General features: G+C 39.2%; 3 protein-coding genes and 1 long non-coding RNA gene across 7 annotated transcripts in view; 3 read left to right on the top strand and 1 right to left on the bottom strand.

Annotated features, from left to right (window-relative positions):
* LOC111451490 overlaps positions 1-190 on the bottom strand; it is a 3,969-nt gene extending 3,779 nt beyond the window's left edge. For both annotated transcript variants that reach the window (XR_002711999.1, XR_002711998.1), the window contains exon 1: positions 63-190. This is a non-coding gene — a long non-coding RNA (uncharacterized LOC111451490). The remainder of the gene's footprint in view (positions 1-62) is intronic.
* LOC111451486 (PTI1-like tyrosine-protein kinase 1) overlaps positions 1-409 on the top strand; it is a 3,145-nt gene extending 2,736 nt beyond the window's left edge. The window contains exons 5-6 of the mRNA XM_023091932.1: positions 65-211; positions 302-409. Of these exons, the coding sequence (XP_022947700.1) occupies positions 65-211; positions 302-361 (207 nt within the window). The 3' untranslated portion in view covers positions 362-409. The remainder of the gene's footprint in view (positions 1-64; positions 212-301) is intronic.
* Positions 410-838: 429 nt separating this feature from the next.
* On the top strand, positions 839-9,978 carry LOC111451483 (alanine--tRNA ligase, chloroplastic/mitochondrial). 3 transcript variants are annotated; one of them, XM_023091927.1, is made up of 13 exons: positions 839-1,157; positions 2,863-2,986; positions 3,085-3,293; positions 4,010-4,188; positions 4,842-4,920; positions 5,198-5,332; positions 5,450-5,599; positions 5,751-5,861; positions 5,946-6,863; positions 7,885-8,157; positions 8,261-8,470; positions 8,569-8,726; positions 9,372-9,978. In XM_023091927.1, the coding sequence occupies exons 1-13, from the start codon at positions 1,059-1,061 to the stop codon at positions 9,706-9,708; spliced, it is 2,982 nt and encodes a 993-aa protein (XP_022947695.1). In that variant the 5' UTR covers positions 839-1,058; the 3' UTR covers positions 9,709-9,978. The 3 variants fall into 3 exon arrangements, with proteins under 3 accessions (XP_022947695.1, XP_022947694.1, XP_022947696.1); XM_023091926.1 differs by having other exon boundaries at positions 840-1,157; positions 2,880-2,978; XM_023091928.1 differs by having other exon boundaries at positions 1,044-1,157; positions 2,863-2,978.
* A 3,355-nt stretch (positions 9,979-13,333) lies between these two features.
* LOC111451489 (cytokinin riboside 5'-monophosphate phosphoribohydrolase LOG5-like) lies at positions 13,334-15,249 on the top strand. Its single transcript, XM_023091934.1, has 7 exons — positions 13,334-13,670; positions 13,795-13,892; positions 14,131-14,161; positions 14,288-14,387; positions 14,471-14,541; positions 14,622-14,765; positions 14,883-15,249. The coding sequence occupies exons 1-7, from the start codon at positions 13,506-13,508 to the stop codon at positions 15,018-15,020; spliced, it is 747 nt and encodes a 248-aa protein (XP_022947702.1). The 5' UTR covers positions 13,334-13,505; the 3' UTR covers positions 15,021-15,249.
* The last annotated feature ends 388 nt before the right edge of the window (positions 15,250-15,637 follow it).

Raw genomic sequence — 15,637 nt, 5'->3', positions numbered from 1 at the left:
AAAAAAAAAAAAAAAAAAAAAAACACAGATCAATCAAATTCATGTTCGTCTCATTCACTTACAGGCAAGACCTCTACTCAGTTGCGGCCAAGGAAATCAACTAATTGACCCGAATTTAAAGAACTACAACAAGGAAGAAATGGAGGCAATGTTGATGGCGGCACGCCTCTGCCTGCTGGATTCTTCTTCGAGAAGGCCAACGATGAAAACGGTAAAATTTCTGATTTCATTGGGGGATTCGATCAATGAGGTATTGTGTTTAGATTGATTTGAATGGAGTTGTTGCTTGTTTGTTTGGTAGATATTGAGGCTGCTTGAAGAACAAGGGTACCTGTTTAAGATGCTGAAGGTACAGATATGAGCTCTTTAATGGCGGAATTACAAAGGAAGAAGGCCGATTTATGGAAAACATGGAAAATATTTGTTCATCGCCTATGTATAAAATATTTTCATTTTATTAATTTAAATTATTAAACTAATTTTAATTAATTAAATTATCTATTTTGTAATCAATCTTAATAATAAATAATTTTAACACAATTATATAAATTTGTAATGGTAAATATTTAGTACAATTTATATTTTAAAAATTAAATATTTTATATTGAACGTAATTTAGGAATAATAAAAAAAAAAAAAAGCCAAAAAAAGAAGAAAAAGAATTATTAATTAATTTTTTGAAATTACGACCATCAAATTGCTAAGAAATTAAATTGTTATAAAATTTCAAAATTTATTATAAATAAAATTTTTAAGACTAAAATTTAGACTATTTTTATCTGCAAAATTCAAAATTCAAAATTCAAAAAAAAAAAAAAAAAAAAATTGGAGAGCAGTTTTGTGGGCTCACGGTGCCCACACTTCGATTTCAGCTTTCTTCCGCTGAAGCTTCCAAAATGTCTGGTCCTCTCAATCGAACTTATCTTCTTCTTCCTCCTCAATCTCAATTCAGCACATAAAATACAAACCATACTTCCTAGGATTAAGTTCTAGGAATTGGGAGCACTGCTCGTCAATGGAGTTCACCTTGAAGCTCCCAAATCATCCGCCTCGTAGTTATGGCCGTAACTCTCTTACTCCACTTCAACGTTCAAGCTTGTATGGCAACAAACCTGCCTCCCTCGCGCGACCCAGACGGAAAGTTACGTGCTCTTCCGGTACTTCTCCGATTTTGTTCTATCTTTCTATCGATTTAGAGCTTGAGAATTAACTTGCGGAATGTTTTGAACTCATTTGAGGGAAACCGTGAAATGCCGTGTAGCTTGTTTGTTTCTGAGGCTGGATTGATTTTTAAGTATCTGGGTCATCTGTATATGAATGAGTTATCAATGACTAGTTCCGTTTTCTATGATATTTCTGAATCTGGGTTTCGACGGAGCCCCCCCGCCCGAGCAATGGTTGAGTTATTGGATTCTTGATATGCAAAGTCACTTGATTGCTCTTCTTCTTTGGTGTTTTTTGTTATCAGTAGGTTACAAGTTGATATCTATTATATTATCCATTGTGGATTGTTGGGAGAAGAGTCCCACATTGGCTTAAGGGGTTGATCATGAGTTTATAAGTTAAGGAATATATCTCCATAGAGATGAGGTCTTTTGGGAATACTAAAAGCAAAACCATGGAGTTTCTACTCAAAGTGGACAATATCATCTCATTGTGGAGGTTCGTAATAGACTAACACAAAGCCATGCTCTTAGCTTAGGCATGTCAATAGAATCCTAAAATGTCGAACAAAGAAGTTGTGAGTCTCGAAGATGTAGTTAAAAGTGACTCAATTTTCGAACAAATAGTGTACTTTGTTTGAGGGTTCTACAGAAGGAGTCAAGTCTTGATTAAGGGGAGGTTGTTCGAGGGCTCCATAGGCTTCAGGGGAGGCTTTATGGTGTACTTTGTTCGAGGGGGGATTGCTGAGGATTGTTGGGAGAGAAGGTCCTACATCGGCTAATTAAGGGGTTGATCATGGGTTTATAAATTAACGAATACATCTCCATTGGAATGAGGTCTTTTGGAAAAACTAAAAGCAAAACCACGAGAGCTTATGCTCAAAGTGGACAATATCATACCATTGTGGAGGTTCGTAATTCTTAGCAATATCTAATTTCGTTTCTTAAAACAATCTGATTCTGATTGTCTTAACCTGCAAACGTTATTTTCTTTCGATCCAACCATTTTTTTTTATAGCCAAGCAAACTGGAGGTGAGTTTTTTAGTTTTAGTTCTAGTTTTTTGCTTTGTTCATCTTCTTAAACATTTTTTTTTTCTTTTTATTTATTGATTTGGATAAGAATAATATGTTTTTTTTCCCCTCCTAATCTGTTTGTATAACTTCTTAGTTTTATGTTTTTGTACACTGGTTGAAGAAGAAATCAACAAAAGAATTGCTTCTTTTGATTTTCTTCTCCCCAGAACAAAACAATTTCAGCGAAGGACCTAACGATAAAATGTTATACGTTCTTTACGTATCTCGGGAGCATCAAAACAAGAAATTTTGATTGAAGTGATTCCAAATCAATTTGGTTTGAAACATAAGTAGGAATTTGAAATTATTTCGTACCAAATCCGTATGCCAAATTGAGCATAGCCTATGTGCTTGCTAGATGATCTAGCTCTGTTTCATTGATCATGAAATGATTATTCTGATTTTACATGCACACCAGAATTATAAACCTTCTGGTCAGCCCATTCGATCGTGTAGTACTAGTCCAACTGCATCGTAGTATTGTTGGTCGTGTTCATATGATACTAGACTGTTACAATTTCATTTTCATAAAGAAATATTGATGCCCCACATGCTATGAGTTCTATTAGGATCGTAAACTCCTTTTTCGTTCTTCCGGCTGACCTATTATGTTCTGAATATCAGCTTTCGGGATATTACAGGCTATATTACAAGGAATTCTGCCCCTTTTCCATCCACCATGGATTGTCACAGACATTTTCTTCCAAACGAAGCTCGGGGCACACAACTCAAAACAAGAAGTATATCAGTCAGTTTGATTAAAATTATATTCTGGACTTGCAAATTTTTCATTTGTAGTTTCAACGCTTCACCGAATTCTTACATTTCGACTTTTCACTGTTTCAGCATCTGTGAAACCAGTGAATGAGGAATTAGTAGAGGATAAGTCCAAGGATCTCCAAGTGTCTGGGGATTCTATTCGTCGTCGGTTTCTTCAATTTTACGCTTCCCGTGGACACAAAGTTCTTCCCAGTGCTTCTTTGGTCCCAGAAGACCCCACGGTTTTGTTGACAATTGCAGGAATGCTTCAATTCAAGCCTATATTCCTTGGAAAGGTATGGCATGCACGTGGTTAAAGCTCGTGTTAAATTCTATTGCATTAAAATCGACTTAACATTCTTTCACCATACCTTTGCTTGGAAGAAGCACTGGATGATAACATTGTTTTGGTATGCGTGTTGTGTTCTTTCTTTGTTATAAACACTGTAATATTCAGTTGCTCATGGGCTATCCTTTCAAAGAAAGCACCTAGGCATTGGTGTAATGTTGTTAGGGTCACTCCTTGAGGGATACCCCTAGGGAGGAACAAAAGAATATTAAGGGGGCGGGATAGGGAATTTTTCTTCACACCTTTGTGGCTTCCAAATCTTATGGAAAATGGTGTCATGTCGTCCTTGTAGTGACTTCTGACTTCTGTGTGAGATCTCACATTGGTCCTTATAAGGGTGTGGAAACCTCTCCCTAGTAGACGCGTTTTAAAACTGTGAGGCTGACGGTGATACGTAACGAGCCAAAGCGAACAATATCTATTAGCGGTGGGTTTGGACTATTACATTTTGTACCGGGATGTTTTAGAAGAGGAACTATTGGAGTAAAGATACTTTAGAGCAGCTTAGTAATATACTTTTGAGTTATTTTGAAGCTATTATTCTCTCTTTCTTTTCTTTAGTTTGTTGTTTTCCTTCTTGAGAAGTAATTGTTTATGTTATAACTTGAGCTAGTTTGAATTTCAAAATCTTCAACTTGTTCTTTTATGTTCATTATTTTTCAGGTATCTAGACTGGTGCCTTGTGCTGCAACTGCACAAAGGTGCATACGTACAAACGATGTAGAGAATGTAGGTCGAACAGCTCGGCATCATACGTTCTTTGAGATGCTTGGAAACTTCAGTTTTGGTGATTACTTCAAGAGAGAAGCGATTAAGTGGGCATGGGAACTGACAACCATCGAGTATGAATGAATTACATTATCATAATATTAGTTCTAAAATTTTTCAAGCTCATTTGAAATTGAAGCAGGACAAGATTTCTCATCAAATAAATATTATATTTGTGAGATCCCACATAGGTTGGAGAGGGGAACGAAACATTCTTTATAAGGGTGTGAGGCTGACGACGATACATAACGGGCCAAAGCGGACAATATTTACTATGGGTGGGCTTGGACTGTTACAATATTGCTGCTTGTCAAGTACATCCAAGCTATAAGCTTCTTGAGCATAAAATTCTAATATTTCTTTCGATATTAGCAACTTCATCTAAGAGTTGAATGTGTATTATCACTCTTTTTCTATCAGTGTTCCATCGCCCCTCGAACCTTCTTGTAATAGTCCAAGCCCCCCACTAGTAGATATTGTCCTCTTTGGACTTTCCCTTCGAGGGCTTCCCCGCAAGATTTTAAAATGTGTCTACTAGGGAGAGGTTTCCACACCCATATAAGGAATGTTTTGTTCTCCTCTCCAACCGATGTTGGATCTCACACTTCTCCTTTTATCTTCTCGCCATTTATAAGTATACTGATCTAATATAGCGTGATCAATAAATAAACATGTCACTGAGTCTACTGCTTTAGATTTCATTGGATAATGGTTTTTGTCCCTCCAGATTTGGGTTGCCAGCCAACAAACTATGGATTAGTATATACGAAGAAGACGATGAAGCTTTTGCAATATGGCATGACGAGGTTGTATTGTATACTTGAAATCTTTCAACTTGTTATACTTAGTGAATTTATGCTCTTACTCGAAGCTTATGTCTCTTTGATTGTATATTTTCTGTTCTTAAATAAACGTTCATTTAATTACTTGCTCCCTGCAACCTAGAGTGGTAACTTGTGCATTGAAGTCGGGGACTATCGTGCTTTTCATTTTCTGTTAATTTTCTTTTATTGAGGCAAGAAAACAATTTTCGAAATGTAGGCAACCTTTAATGTACGTAATACGTATTGAATCTTATTCCAGGTTGGTGTTCCTGTTGAACGTATAAAGAGGATGGGCGAGGATGACAACTTTTGGACGAGTGGTATCACGGGTCCATGTGGTCCGTGCTCCGAGATTTATTATGATTTCCAGCCTGAAAAGGGGCATTCTGATGTTGTATGTAGTATTTTTCTTTCCCTTGTTGATTATATGGAAGGCTGTATAGGCGTTGTCTAGTTCATAGTAGCACTTCAATGTTCCATTAGCTCTTGAAGAGTTTGATTATTTTTGCAGGATTTGGGGGATGATACAAGGTTTATGGAGTTCTACAACTTAGTTTTCATGCAATACAACAAAAAGGATGATGGCTCCCTCGAACCATTGAAACAGAAGAATATAGATACCGGGCTCGGTTTAGAGCGCATGGCTCGCATTCTCCAGAAAGTATTATAGCTACTCATCGTAAAGTTACTTATGAAGTTCAACATGAAGTACTAGAACTCACTGAACTAGGAAGATCTTATATTTCATTTTATGTTGCAATCACTTGCTACTCGTGTTGGTGAACGTTTTTTTTATTATCGTTTTCTTGCAGGTTCCGAACAATTATGAGACGGATTTGATCTACCCCATTATACAGAAGGCCTCAGAATTAGCTCATGTAACCTATGAAACTGCTGATGCTCAATCAAAAACAAGCCTTAAAGTATGTGTATCTTAGAAGAAACTAACATTTCGACTTCGTTTCACTTGGTTTCTTCACCATTTCAATGCTTTTTATTACTTCTAGATCATTGGAGATCATATGCGTGCAATTGTATACCTGATATCTGATGGAGTCGTCCCATCCAACATTGGGAGAGGATATATTGTTCGTAGGCTTATCCGAAGAGTTGTTCGTACTGGTAGGCTGCTTGGAATAAAGGGGGACGGAAAAGGCAATACTGATGGGGCATTTACACCACATATTGCAGAAAAGGTCATTGCATTAAGCTCCCATATCGACGAGGACGTGAAGGGTAGGACAGGCCGCATTCTCGAGGAGCTGAAAAGGGAAGAACTTAGGTTCGTACAGACACTAGAGCGAGGGGAAAAACTGCTTGAAGAGATGCTAGCTGATGCATTGGCAAGTGCTAAAGAAGATGGAAGATTTCCTTGCTTGGCTGGTAAAGATGCATTTCTGTTGTACGACACGTACGGGTTCCCGGTGGAGATTACGACAGAGGTTGCTCAAGAGCGTGGTGTAGTAGTTGATATGAAGGGCTTTGATATCGAAATGGACAATCAGAGACGACAATCTCAAGCTGCACATAATGCTGTCAAACTGGAAGTTGGAGAAGGTGCAGATATCATGGAAAACATCTCGGACACAGAGTTTCTAGGATATGATATGCTCTCTGCTAAAGCCATTGTAGAGAGTCTTATTGTGAATGGTAAATCTGTATTACAGGTCTCAGAAGGACACGATGTCGAAGTTTTGTTGAATAGAACGCCGTTCTATGCGGAATCTGGTGGTCAGATTGGAGACCATGGTTTCATCTATATTTCAGAAGGTGAAAACAGAGGAAATGTAGTAATGGAGGTAAAAGATGTACAGAAATCTGCAGGGAGCATATTTGTTCATAAGGGTACCATCAAACAGGGAGTTCTTGAGGTTGGAAGAGAAGTGGAAGCAGAAGTAGATGCAAGATTGAGGCAGGGAGCCAAGGTAAACATTATAAGAAGTTTGTAGACAAATTGTTTGCATGTCACTGTGTTATTGCTTAGAAATCTTGCACGTTAATCTTTTGGAACACCTTTTATGAGGAACAGATGAGATCCCATGTCGTTTGGCGAGAGGAATGAAACATTTCTTATAAGAGTGTGGAAACCTCTCCCTAGCAGACGTGTTTTAAAATGATGAGGCTGACGGTGATACGTAACGGGCCAAAGTGGACAATATGTACTAGCGGTGAGCTTGGGCTATTACAAATAGTATTAGAGCCAGACACTGAGTGGTGTGCCAGTGAGGACGCTGGGCCCCCAAGGGGGTGGATTGTGAGATCCCACGTCGATTGGAGAGGGGAACAAAACATTTCTTATAAGGGTGTGGAAACCTCTCATTAGCAGACACGTTTCAAAACTGTGGAACTGACAGTGTACATAATGGGCCAAAACGGACAATATCTACTAGCGGTGGGCTTGGCTGTTACAAATGGTATTAGAGCCAGACACCGAGCGGTGTGCCAGTGAGGACATTGGGCCTCCAAGGGGGTGGATTGTGAGATCCCACATCGATTAGAGAGGGGAACGAAGCATTTCTTATAAGGGGGTAGATTGTGAGATCCCACATCGATCGGAGAGGGGAACGAAACATTTCTTATAAGGGTGTGGAAACCTCTCCCTAGCATATGCATTTTAAAATTGTGAGACTGATAGTGATACGTAACGGGGCAAAGCGGACAATATATGCTAGCGGTGAGCTTGGACTGTTACAAATGGTATCAGAGCCTGACACCGAGCGGTGTGCCAACGAAGATGCTGGGCCCTAAGGGGGTAGATTGTGTGTTCCGACATCGATTGGAGAGGGGAACGAAGCATTTCTTATAAGGGTGTGAAAACCTCTCCCTAACAGACACGTTTTAATACCATGAGACTGACAACAATACGTAACGGGCCAAAGCGGACAATATCTGCTAATGGTAGGCTTGAGCTGTTACACCATCCGACTTGTTTTGTAATATTTGTAGGTTCATCACACTGCCACACATTTGCTACAATCTGCGCTTCGAAGGATTATAGGCCAAGAAACGTCACAAGCTGGTTCCTTGGTTGCCTTCGACCGGCTCAGATTTGATTTCAACTACCACCGACCTCTGGCCGACACCGAGATCTTACAAATTGAAGAGTTAATCAATGGTTGGATTGGAGATGCAGTGCTTCTTCAAACTAAAGTTATGCCTCTTGCTGAAGCCAAAAGCGCAGGGGCTATTGCTATGTTTGGAGAGAAGTATGGAGAAGAGGTATGAACTTTTGCTCATTACAACCACAAATATTGACAATGGCATATCTGAAATCACTTTGCATACCATTTCTATTAAGGGTTACTTCGGATCCTTCTTCTAGGTACGTGTCGTTGAGGTTCCTGGCGTGTCGATGGAGCTCTGTGGTGGCACTCATGTATTCAACACTTCAGAAATACGAGGTTTTAAAGTCATCTCGGAGCAGGGCATTGCGTCGGGCGTTAGGCGAATAGAGGCCGTGGCTGGTGATGCTTTCATCGAGTACGTTAATGCTAGAGACTACCATATGAAGCGGCTGTGCACCATGCTCAAAGTATGCCATTACCTATTTGAGTAGCAAAGTTTAAACTTGATTGGCAAGCAATGATTCGGTATTCTTTTCGAAAGCAAACCTTACTTTTTTCGGTGCAGGTAAAAGCTGAAGATGTTACAACCCGAGTAGAAAACCTCGTCGAGGACTTGCGGTTGGCGAGAAATGAAATCTCTAATTTGCGTGAAAAAACTGCGGTTTTTAAAGCATCGAGCATTGCCAATAAGGCATTTGTGGTTGGAACTTCAAAAGAGATCAGGTGAGTAATTATAAACTTCCCCAAGCATCCATTCTCCCTAACAATTCAAGCCTACCGCTAGCAGATATTGTCCTCTTTTAGTTTTTCCTTCTGGGTTCCTTCTCAAGGTTTTTAAAACACGTCTCCTAGGGAAGGATTCCACACTTTTATAAGGAATGTTTCGTTTCCCTCTCCAACCGATGTAGGATCTCACAATCCACCCTCTTCGGGGCCTAACGTTCTCGCTGGCACTCGTTTCTCTCTCCAATCAATGTGGGATCTCACAATCCATCCCCCTTTAGGGCCCAGCGTCCTCGCTGGCACTCGATCCTCTCTCCAATCGATGTGGGATCTCACAATGCCACCCCCTTTCGAGGCCCAACGTCCTCACTGACACTCGTTTCTCTTTCCAATCGATGTGAGATCTCACGATCCACCCTCTTCAAGGCCCAACATCTTCGCTGACACTTGTTCTTCTCTTTAACCGATATGGGGACTCACAATCTCCACCCCCTTCGGGGCCAGCGTCCTCACTAGCGCTGGGCTTGGACTGTTACCATATTTCTTGAGAAAGTTCTGAGACATTTTGAAACAATTTTCTTCCTATGAACTTAACAAAAGAGAACAATCCCATCTTAACACAACAGATAACAATCTCTTTCACAGGGTACTAGTCGAGTATATGGACGATACCGATGCTGATTCACTGAAAGGTGCAGCCGAGTTCCTGATGGACAATCTTCAAGATCCCGCAGCTATCGTACTAGGCTCCTGTCCAGGCGAAGGAAAAGTGAGTTTAGTAGCAGCATTTACGCCATCTGTTGTTGATCTGGGAGTACAGGCAAGGAATTTCATAGGACCTATAGCTAAGTTGTGTGGTGGAGGAGGAGGTGGGAGGCCAAATTTTGCTCAGGCAGGTGGAAGAAAACCTGAGAACTTGTTGAACGCCCTCGAAAACGCTCGATCAGAGCTTGTTCGAATCTTATCTGAGAAGGCAAGCTAGAACTCATTCGAATCGCAAACGGAACACATTCATGGCGCTCGTATCCTTGAATTGGTACAGTATCTTTGGAAGAAGCAAGGATATAAAATGTAATAGATCTGTGAGAGATTCTTGTTGCTCCATGTTACAAGAGTTATATTGATTCTTTGAATGAAACTCATACATATTTGGAAAAGGAAAAACAGCCATATCTGAAAGAATCAATGGCTATTCACTGCTTTAGAAGTGAAATTTGGGAGAGAAATAGCCCTCTCGAACGGGTTATTGTTATATCGTAATATTGTAGTGTCTATTCGATATTGCAATATATACGGGATACTCATCATATTTATCATGGAGCTAAATAGTATTCGCAGTATTAGTCTCAGTAGAATTCTTATGTCAGCGACAAAAGCACTGGTTGACGTTGTAAACATATCATAATGGTTTTTATTAGGTTAGGGGCGGTCAACCCAAGGGTTACTCGTGATTGGTAATGGCATAACCAAAAGAAGGATAGAAGAAACACAAACCGAGCTAGATGACAAAGCTGAGCTTGAAGGTACCTTTTTTTATAAGGTAGAAGTACCTCACAATCTTTTCTTCTGTTGTCAGGAAAGTCTTCCCGAGAATGTAAGTCCAAGGCTTGAAGGAATTGTCTCCTCACCCAGCTTTGATTCAACGGTTGTGTTCGGTAATTATTTTAAATAAATAATATAATATAATATAATTTGAAAAGAATCAAATAATTAGTGCCTAAAAGCCAAAATTAGGTACACACCCATCCTTTTAACCAAACCTTAAAACTCCTTCCCCACACGTCTCTTCCTCTTTTTGTTCTAATTTTATTCATATTTTCTTCAATCATATCATTTATGATTTCTACACATATTAATTGAAAGTTTCTAAAATTTATTTATATGAGTTTTCTATTCTACTCGATTTCTTCGATTTTATTTTCGAGTTATTTATTTAATAGGTGGATAGGCACATACTCTGGATCGGCTAGCTAATGGGACGAGCAATGTAATAGAGTCTCCAGGACGGATGATGTGAGTGAAGGTTGCTAAGCGATCAGACCAAACAGATGTAGGTAGCTTGATCGCCTTACCCGTCAACCTGCACCTATAGAACCTAAAGGATGACCCAGCAAACTTCCTTTATTCATATAACAACTTTTGTTAACTCGATTCCTTCGTAGAGAGTACATTTTGAAGTAGAAAACGTTCTATTACTTTTGAATATCTTACTTCAAAGTACAAACTCGACCATTTAGAAAAATACAATATCAGACCAATATAAAGATGACATGTTCGTGTGTCGTGACAACATTGGTGTCTTTTTTGGGACCCATTTTGGTTGAAAGGGAAAAGGGCAGAGCATTATCACGAAGCATTCAGCCCCCTTTCCCCTCAATTCTTCACTTTCAATGCATTCAGTGTGTCCTTTTAAGATGTCCATTTTGGTTATCTCGTACTCAAACATATAAATTCAGGCTTTCGAAATTTGTACAAACTCAACGTTTTTTTCATTCCTGGTTACAGAAATTCAAAATTCTAAACTCGACTCATCTTAACGTGTATAATATTTCGACGTTGACAAGCAATGAAAAGGCACTTTTAGGGGAAAAGGAAATGAATACAAAGAATTTTCTAATTAAAAGAAGATTTCTTATTCAAAGGTGAAAAGTACAATTTATTTAACAGTGGTAAAGATATGTAATCATTGGGATGTAGAAAGGAAAATGGTAAAAAAATCAGTACTTTTATGCAATGGCTTCTTTCTCTAAAGGAATCTGCATCTAACCAAAGAAAATAAGCTAAATGAAATGGTGATCAAGGGGGTTGGAGGATGGAGATAGGATCTGCACGTGTTTAGAGCATTTTAGCCACCATGTTATGATTGATTTGCACCAGAAATAAGACAGACACAAAGAGTCTAAGGCAAATTACTGATGTTTTCCGACTCTTAAAGGGACTTGTTAGTCTTGTGAGATCTCACAGACTAGTTGGAGAGGAAAGCGAAATATTCTTTATAAGAGTATGAAAACCTCTCCCTAGTAAATGTATTTTAAAACCGTGAGACTGACGGCGATATATAACGGGCCAAAGTGGACAATATGTGCTAGTAGTGGGCTTGAGCTGTTACAAATGATATTAGAGCTAGACACCGAATGTGCCAACAAGGACACTAGACTCCCAAGGGAGTGGGTTGTCAGATCCCACATCGGTTGGAGAAGGGAACGAAGCACTCTTTATAAGGGTGTGAAAACCTCTCCCTAGTAGATGAGTTTTAAAACTGTGAGACTGACGACGATACGTAACCCCCAAAGGGGTGGGTTGTGAGATCCCACGTCGGTTGGAGAGGGGAACGAAGCACTCTTTATAAGGGTGTGGAAATCTCTCCCTAGTAGATGAGTTTTAAAACTGTGAGACTGATGACGATATGTAATGGGTCAAAGCTGACAGATCTCCTACGTGACAACAAAGGAGAAAGAGAGAAAAGAGGTGGGGGCTGTCTTTGTTTTGTTTTCTTTTTTCTCTGTGGCCAAGAGTTTTCCCTATTGGATGATTTGCTCATTTGATCCTCTTGAATACGAAATCATCCTCACCCTTTATTTCATGGTGCCACGTACCAGACAGATTGACACCACCAAAACTCTGTTCCAGCAAAAGGTCAGTTCTTAATAAGATAATGCATATTAGGCCAAGGGTGGAAAGTTCATGCCATCTACTTATTCCCACGTTAAAGACTTGTCTTACTAAACTTTCTCCTACGCATTTATTGTTGTTTTTTCATGTGGGTCTCAACCCGTAAGGAATTTTATGCCTCGTTGACATGTCAAGAAGTTGTATTATAAGAGATAAATAAAGTCTCTCGTATGGTACGCTAATAGGTCAAGAAACTTTGAGAGATTTCTAATAGGTCAAGAAACCTTGAGAGATTTCTCGTGTGTTCTGGCGGGTTGTTGGTGAGGACTGAGTAGTATAAGTGGATTGGAAGTTCATACGAGCGAGGAAAAGATTCTTGTCTTGTTGAAGAATAAGACCTTTAGATCTAAATTATCAAAGAACCCAAAAACTACTCAGAATCAACCCAAGAGAAAATTTTGGAACGGATTACCTTAACGATCAAGATCAGGAGTATAGAAAACTCGTGATTCAAATTACTCCACAAGATACCTTGATCAAGACTACTTGAATGACTCTAACATGCAAATCTAAACAAAAGAAATACAAAAGAATAACCTCATGGCTTAAGTAGCATAATATGCAACTTTCATTTTAATATCCAAAATCATCCTAGCCTTGAAAGTAAACTTTAGAGTAACCTATGGTCAACTCAAAGGTTGTAACACTCATTCTCGTCAATATCATAATAACCACTAACTAATTGTAACTTAAAACCTTAAAAATAATACTCTAAAATTGAAGAATACAATGAAATCTCCCTAAATCCAAACATGTATGATACAATCTTGTCATCCACTATGAAATCTTTCCCGCATGATTAGAATACCATATTTCATATCACTTTGTTTTCCTATTTGTTGAAATAGAATGTAGTTGAAAAAGTAACAGGGAAGGACAATTGTTACAGCATTTGTTTATATCACAAACCTACATTGCATGGTAGACTCTTTACCTTTTCCCCTCTCCTTTTCTCCTTTAACTCGTTTGATTCTTCTTTCAGAGACTACACGGACTTTTTGGACATAATGTGGCGTTAATATAAAGCGGCTATTCCCTAACATCCTAGTGGCCTATAGCAGAGTGAAATCGAAACTTTCCCCAGCATGTACATGTTCGGATACCCACATGTATAAAACTGATCACGTAGCTCCTCTTGGCAGAAACCAGAGCAGTGAAATGGAAGGGAAGGTAGTAAAGTCCAGGTTCAAAAGGGTTTGCGTGTTCTGTGGGAGCAGCACAGGAAAGAGAGATTGCTATAGAGATGCAGCCATTGATTTAGCTCAGGAGCTGGTATTTCTCTTTGAATATCTCTCTCTTTTATCCATTTTCAAAAGCTTCTTGATGTTTTTCTCTTCCCCTATCTCTCTTCCATTCTTTATATGCATATATATTACACTGTATTTTCTCTGTGAAGATTTCAAGAAGGTTGGAGCTTGTTTATGGAGGTGGGAGTATTGGGCTAATGGGTCTGGTTTCACAAGCTGTTCATCGTGGTGGAGGGAGAGTCATGGGGTAAGTGATCCAAAGCACTTAGATCCCACGTCAGTTGGGAGAAGAACGAAGCATTCTTTATAAGGGTGTGGAAACCTCTCCCTAGCAAAGCGTTTTAAAAACCTTGAGGGAAGCTCGAAAAGGAAAACTCAAAGAGGATAATATCTACTAGCGGTGGGATTGGGCCGTTACAACTTTAAACTTCTATTATGTACATGTTTGAGGTTTCAAAGCATGCTTTGGTTTTGTTCATTTGCAGGATCATTCCTAGGACATTAATGAACAAAGAGGTCAGAAGCTATGAATATCGTAATTTGGTGTTGAATTTTCTTTTGGCTGATTCAAAGTTGTAGCTAAAACTTAACTTGATTCTTCCTCTCTAAAAAAACGATCATTTCTTGGGGGGAAAACTACAGATAACTGGTGAAACAGTAGGAGAGGTAAGACCAGTAAACAACATGCACCAAAGGAAGGCAGAAATGGCCCGCCATTCAGATTGCTTTATTGCCCTACCAGGTTCCATCAACCCCTTTAACCTTTCCTATTCAGAAACACAATCCCACACTTTTTTTTAGTATCCTTACTGCACTGATTTTCAGGTGGGTATGGAACTATGGAAGAACTTTTAGAAGTAATCACTTGGGCTCAACTAGGCATCCATGACAAACCAGTAAATTCAAAAAAAACAGATTACCACAAGTTTCATTTCGATCTCCCCTTTAAGTTCCTTCAGCAAATTCTCATTCTCAGGTTGGCTTGCTGAATGTAGACGGCTACTACAACTACCTCCTCACTTTCATCGACCAAGCAGTGGAAGATGGATTCATAAAACCATCACAACGCAACATCATAGTGTCCGCACACAACGCCAAGGACCTGGTTCAGAAACTAGAGGTCAGTGATTCAGTCAGACATTTCGTCGAACAGTTGGTGGGCATAATTTAAAATTCCACAATTTGAAGCAGATTAAAGATTATATTCGACTCAAGACTAAAATGTTGGATTGTTTAGGAGTACGTGCCTGTACACGACGAAGTGATAGCCAAATCGAGATGGGAAATTGAGCAGCCACCACAACAACATCAGCATCAGCAGCAAAAACAAGTGGGGCTCGAACCCAAAACTTTCCATGCTCAAATCACCCTGTAAAGTGGAAACTTGAAAACAAAAAGGAGAAAAAGATTCCGTGAATGAAATTGAAAGCAGGTGTTTTTTTGAGGTGAATTTGGGTCATCACCGACCGTTCTATAATTGGGTGGGACATTCTCTTTTTGTTTGTAAGCTTATGAGAATTAAGGAAAAAAATTCCAGTATTAGTAGAAATTCTTGTAGTTGAAGCTTAAAATTTGGTGATCCAAAAATTGTATTAATCTAACTCGATCTCTACTGTTTGAATTATGAATTAGAAACGAGCCAAAGGACAATATTTGCTAGCGGTAGGCTTGGACGGTTACAAACAATATTAGGCGTGTCAACGAGGACATTGGATCCACCCAAGGAAGGTGGACTATAAGATCTCACAAGAAGGCTCATCATGGGATTGTGAGAGTATTTGCTAGAGGTGGACTTGGGACTTGGTCCCACAAGAACGCTGAGCCCCGGGATTGAAATGGGGAAGACTTTCCTATTCCCATTACACTCCGTCGACATTTTTTCGCTCGTCAAACCTATCAATTGGGTAAAGTATTATATATTCGATTAAGATGCTAAAGATTAGAATACCGATCTCGAAACGTAAAAGACATCATCAACGAGAGAGGGACAGT

Source organism: Cucurbita moschata, unplaced genomic scaffold (genome assembly GCF_002738365.1).
Source record: "Cucurbita moschata cultivar Rifu unplaced genomic scaffold, Cmos_1.0 Cmo_Scf00013, whole genome shotgun sequence".
Lineage (NCBI taxonomy): Eukaryota > Viridiplantae > Streptophyta > Magnoliopsida > Cucurbitales > Cucurbitaceae > Cucurbita > Cucurbita moschata.
The sequence above is the reverse complement of the archived record's forward strand: the minus strand, read 5'-3'. Positions and strand labels throughout refer to the sequence as shown.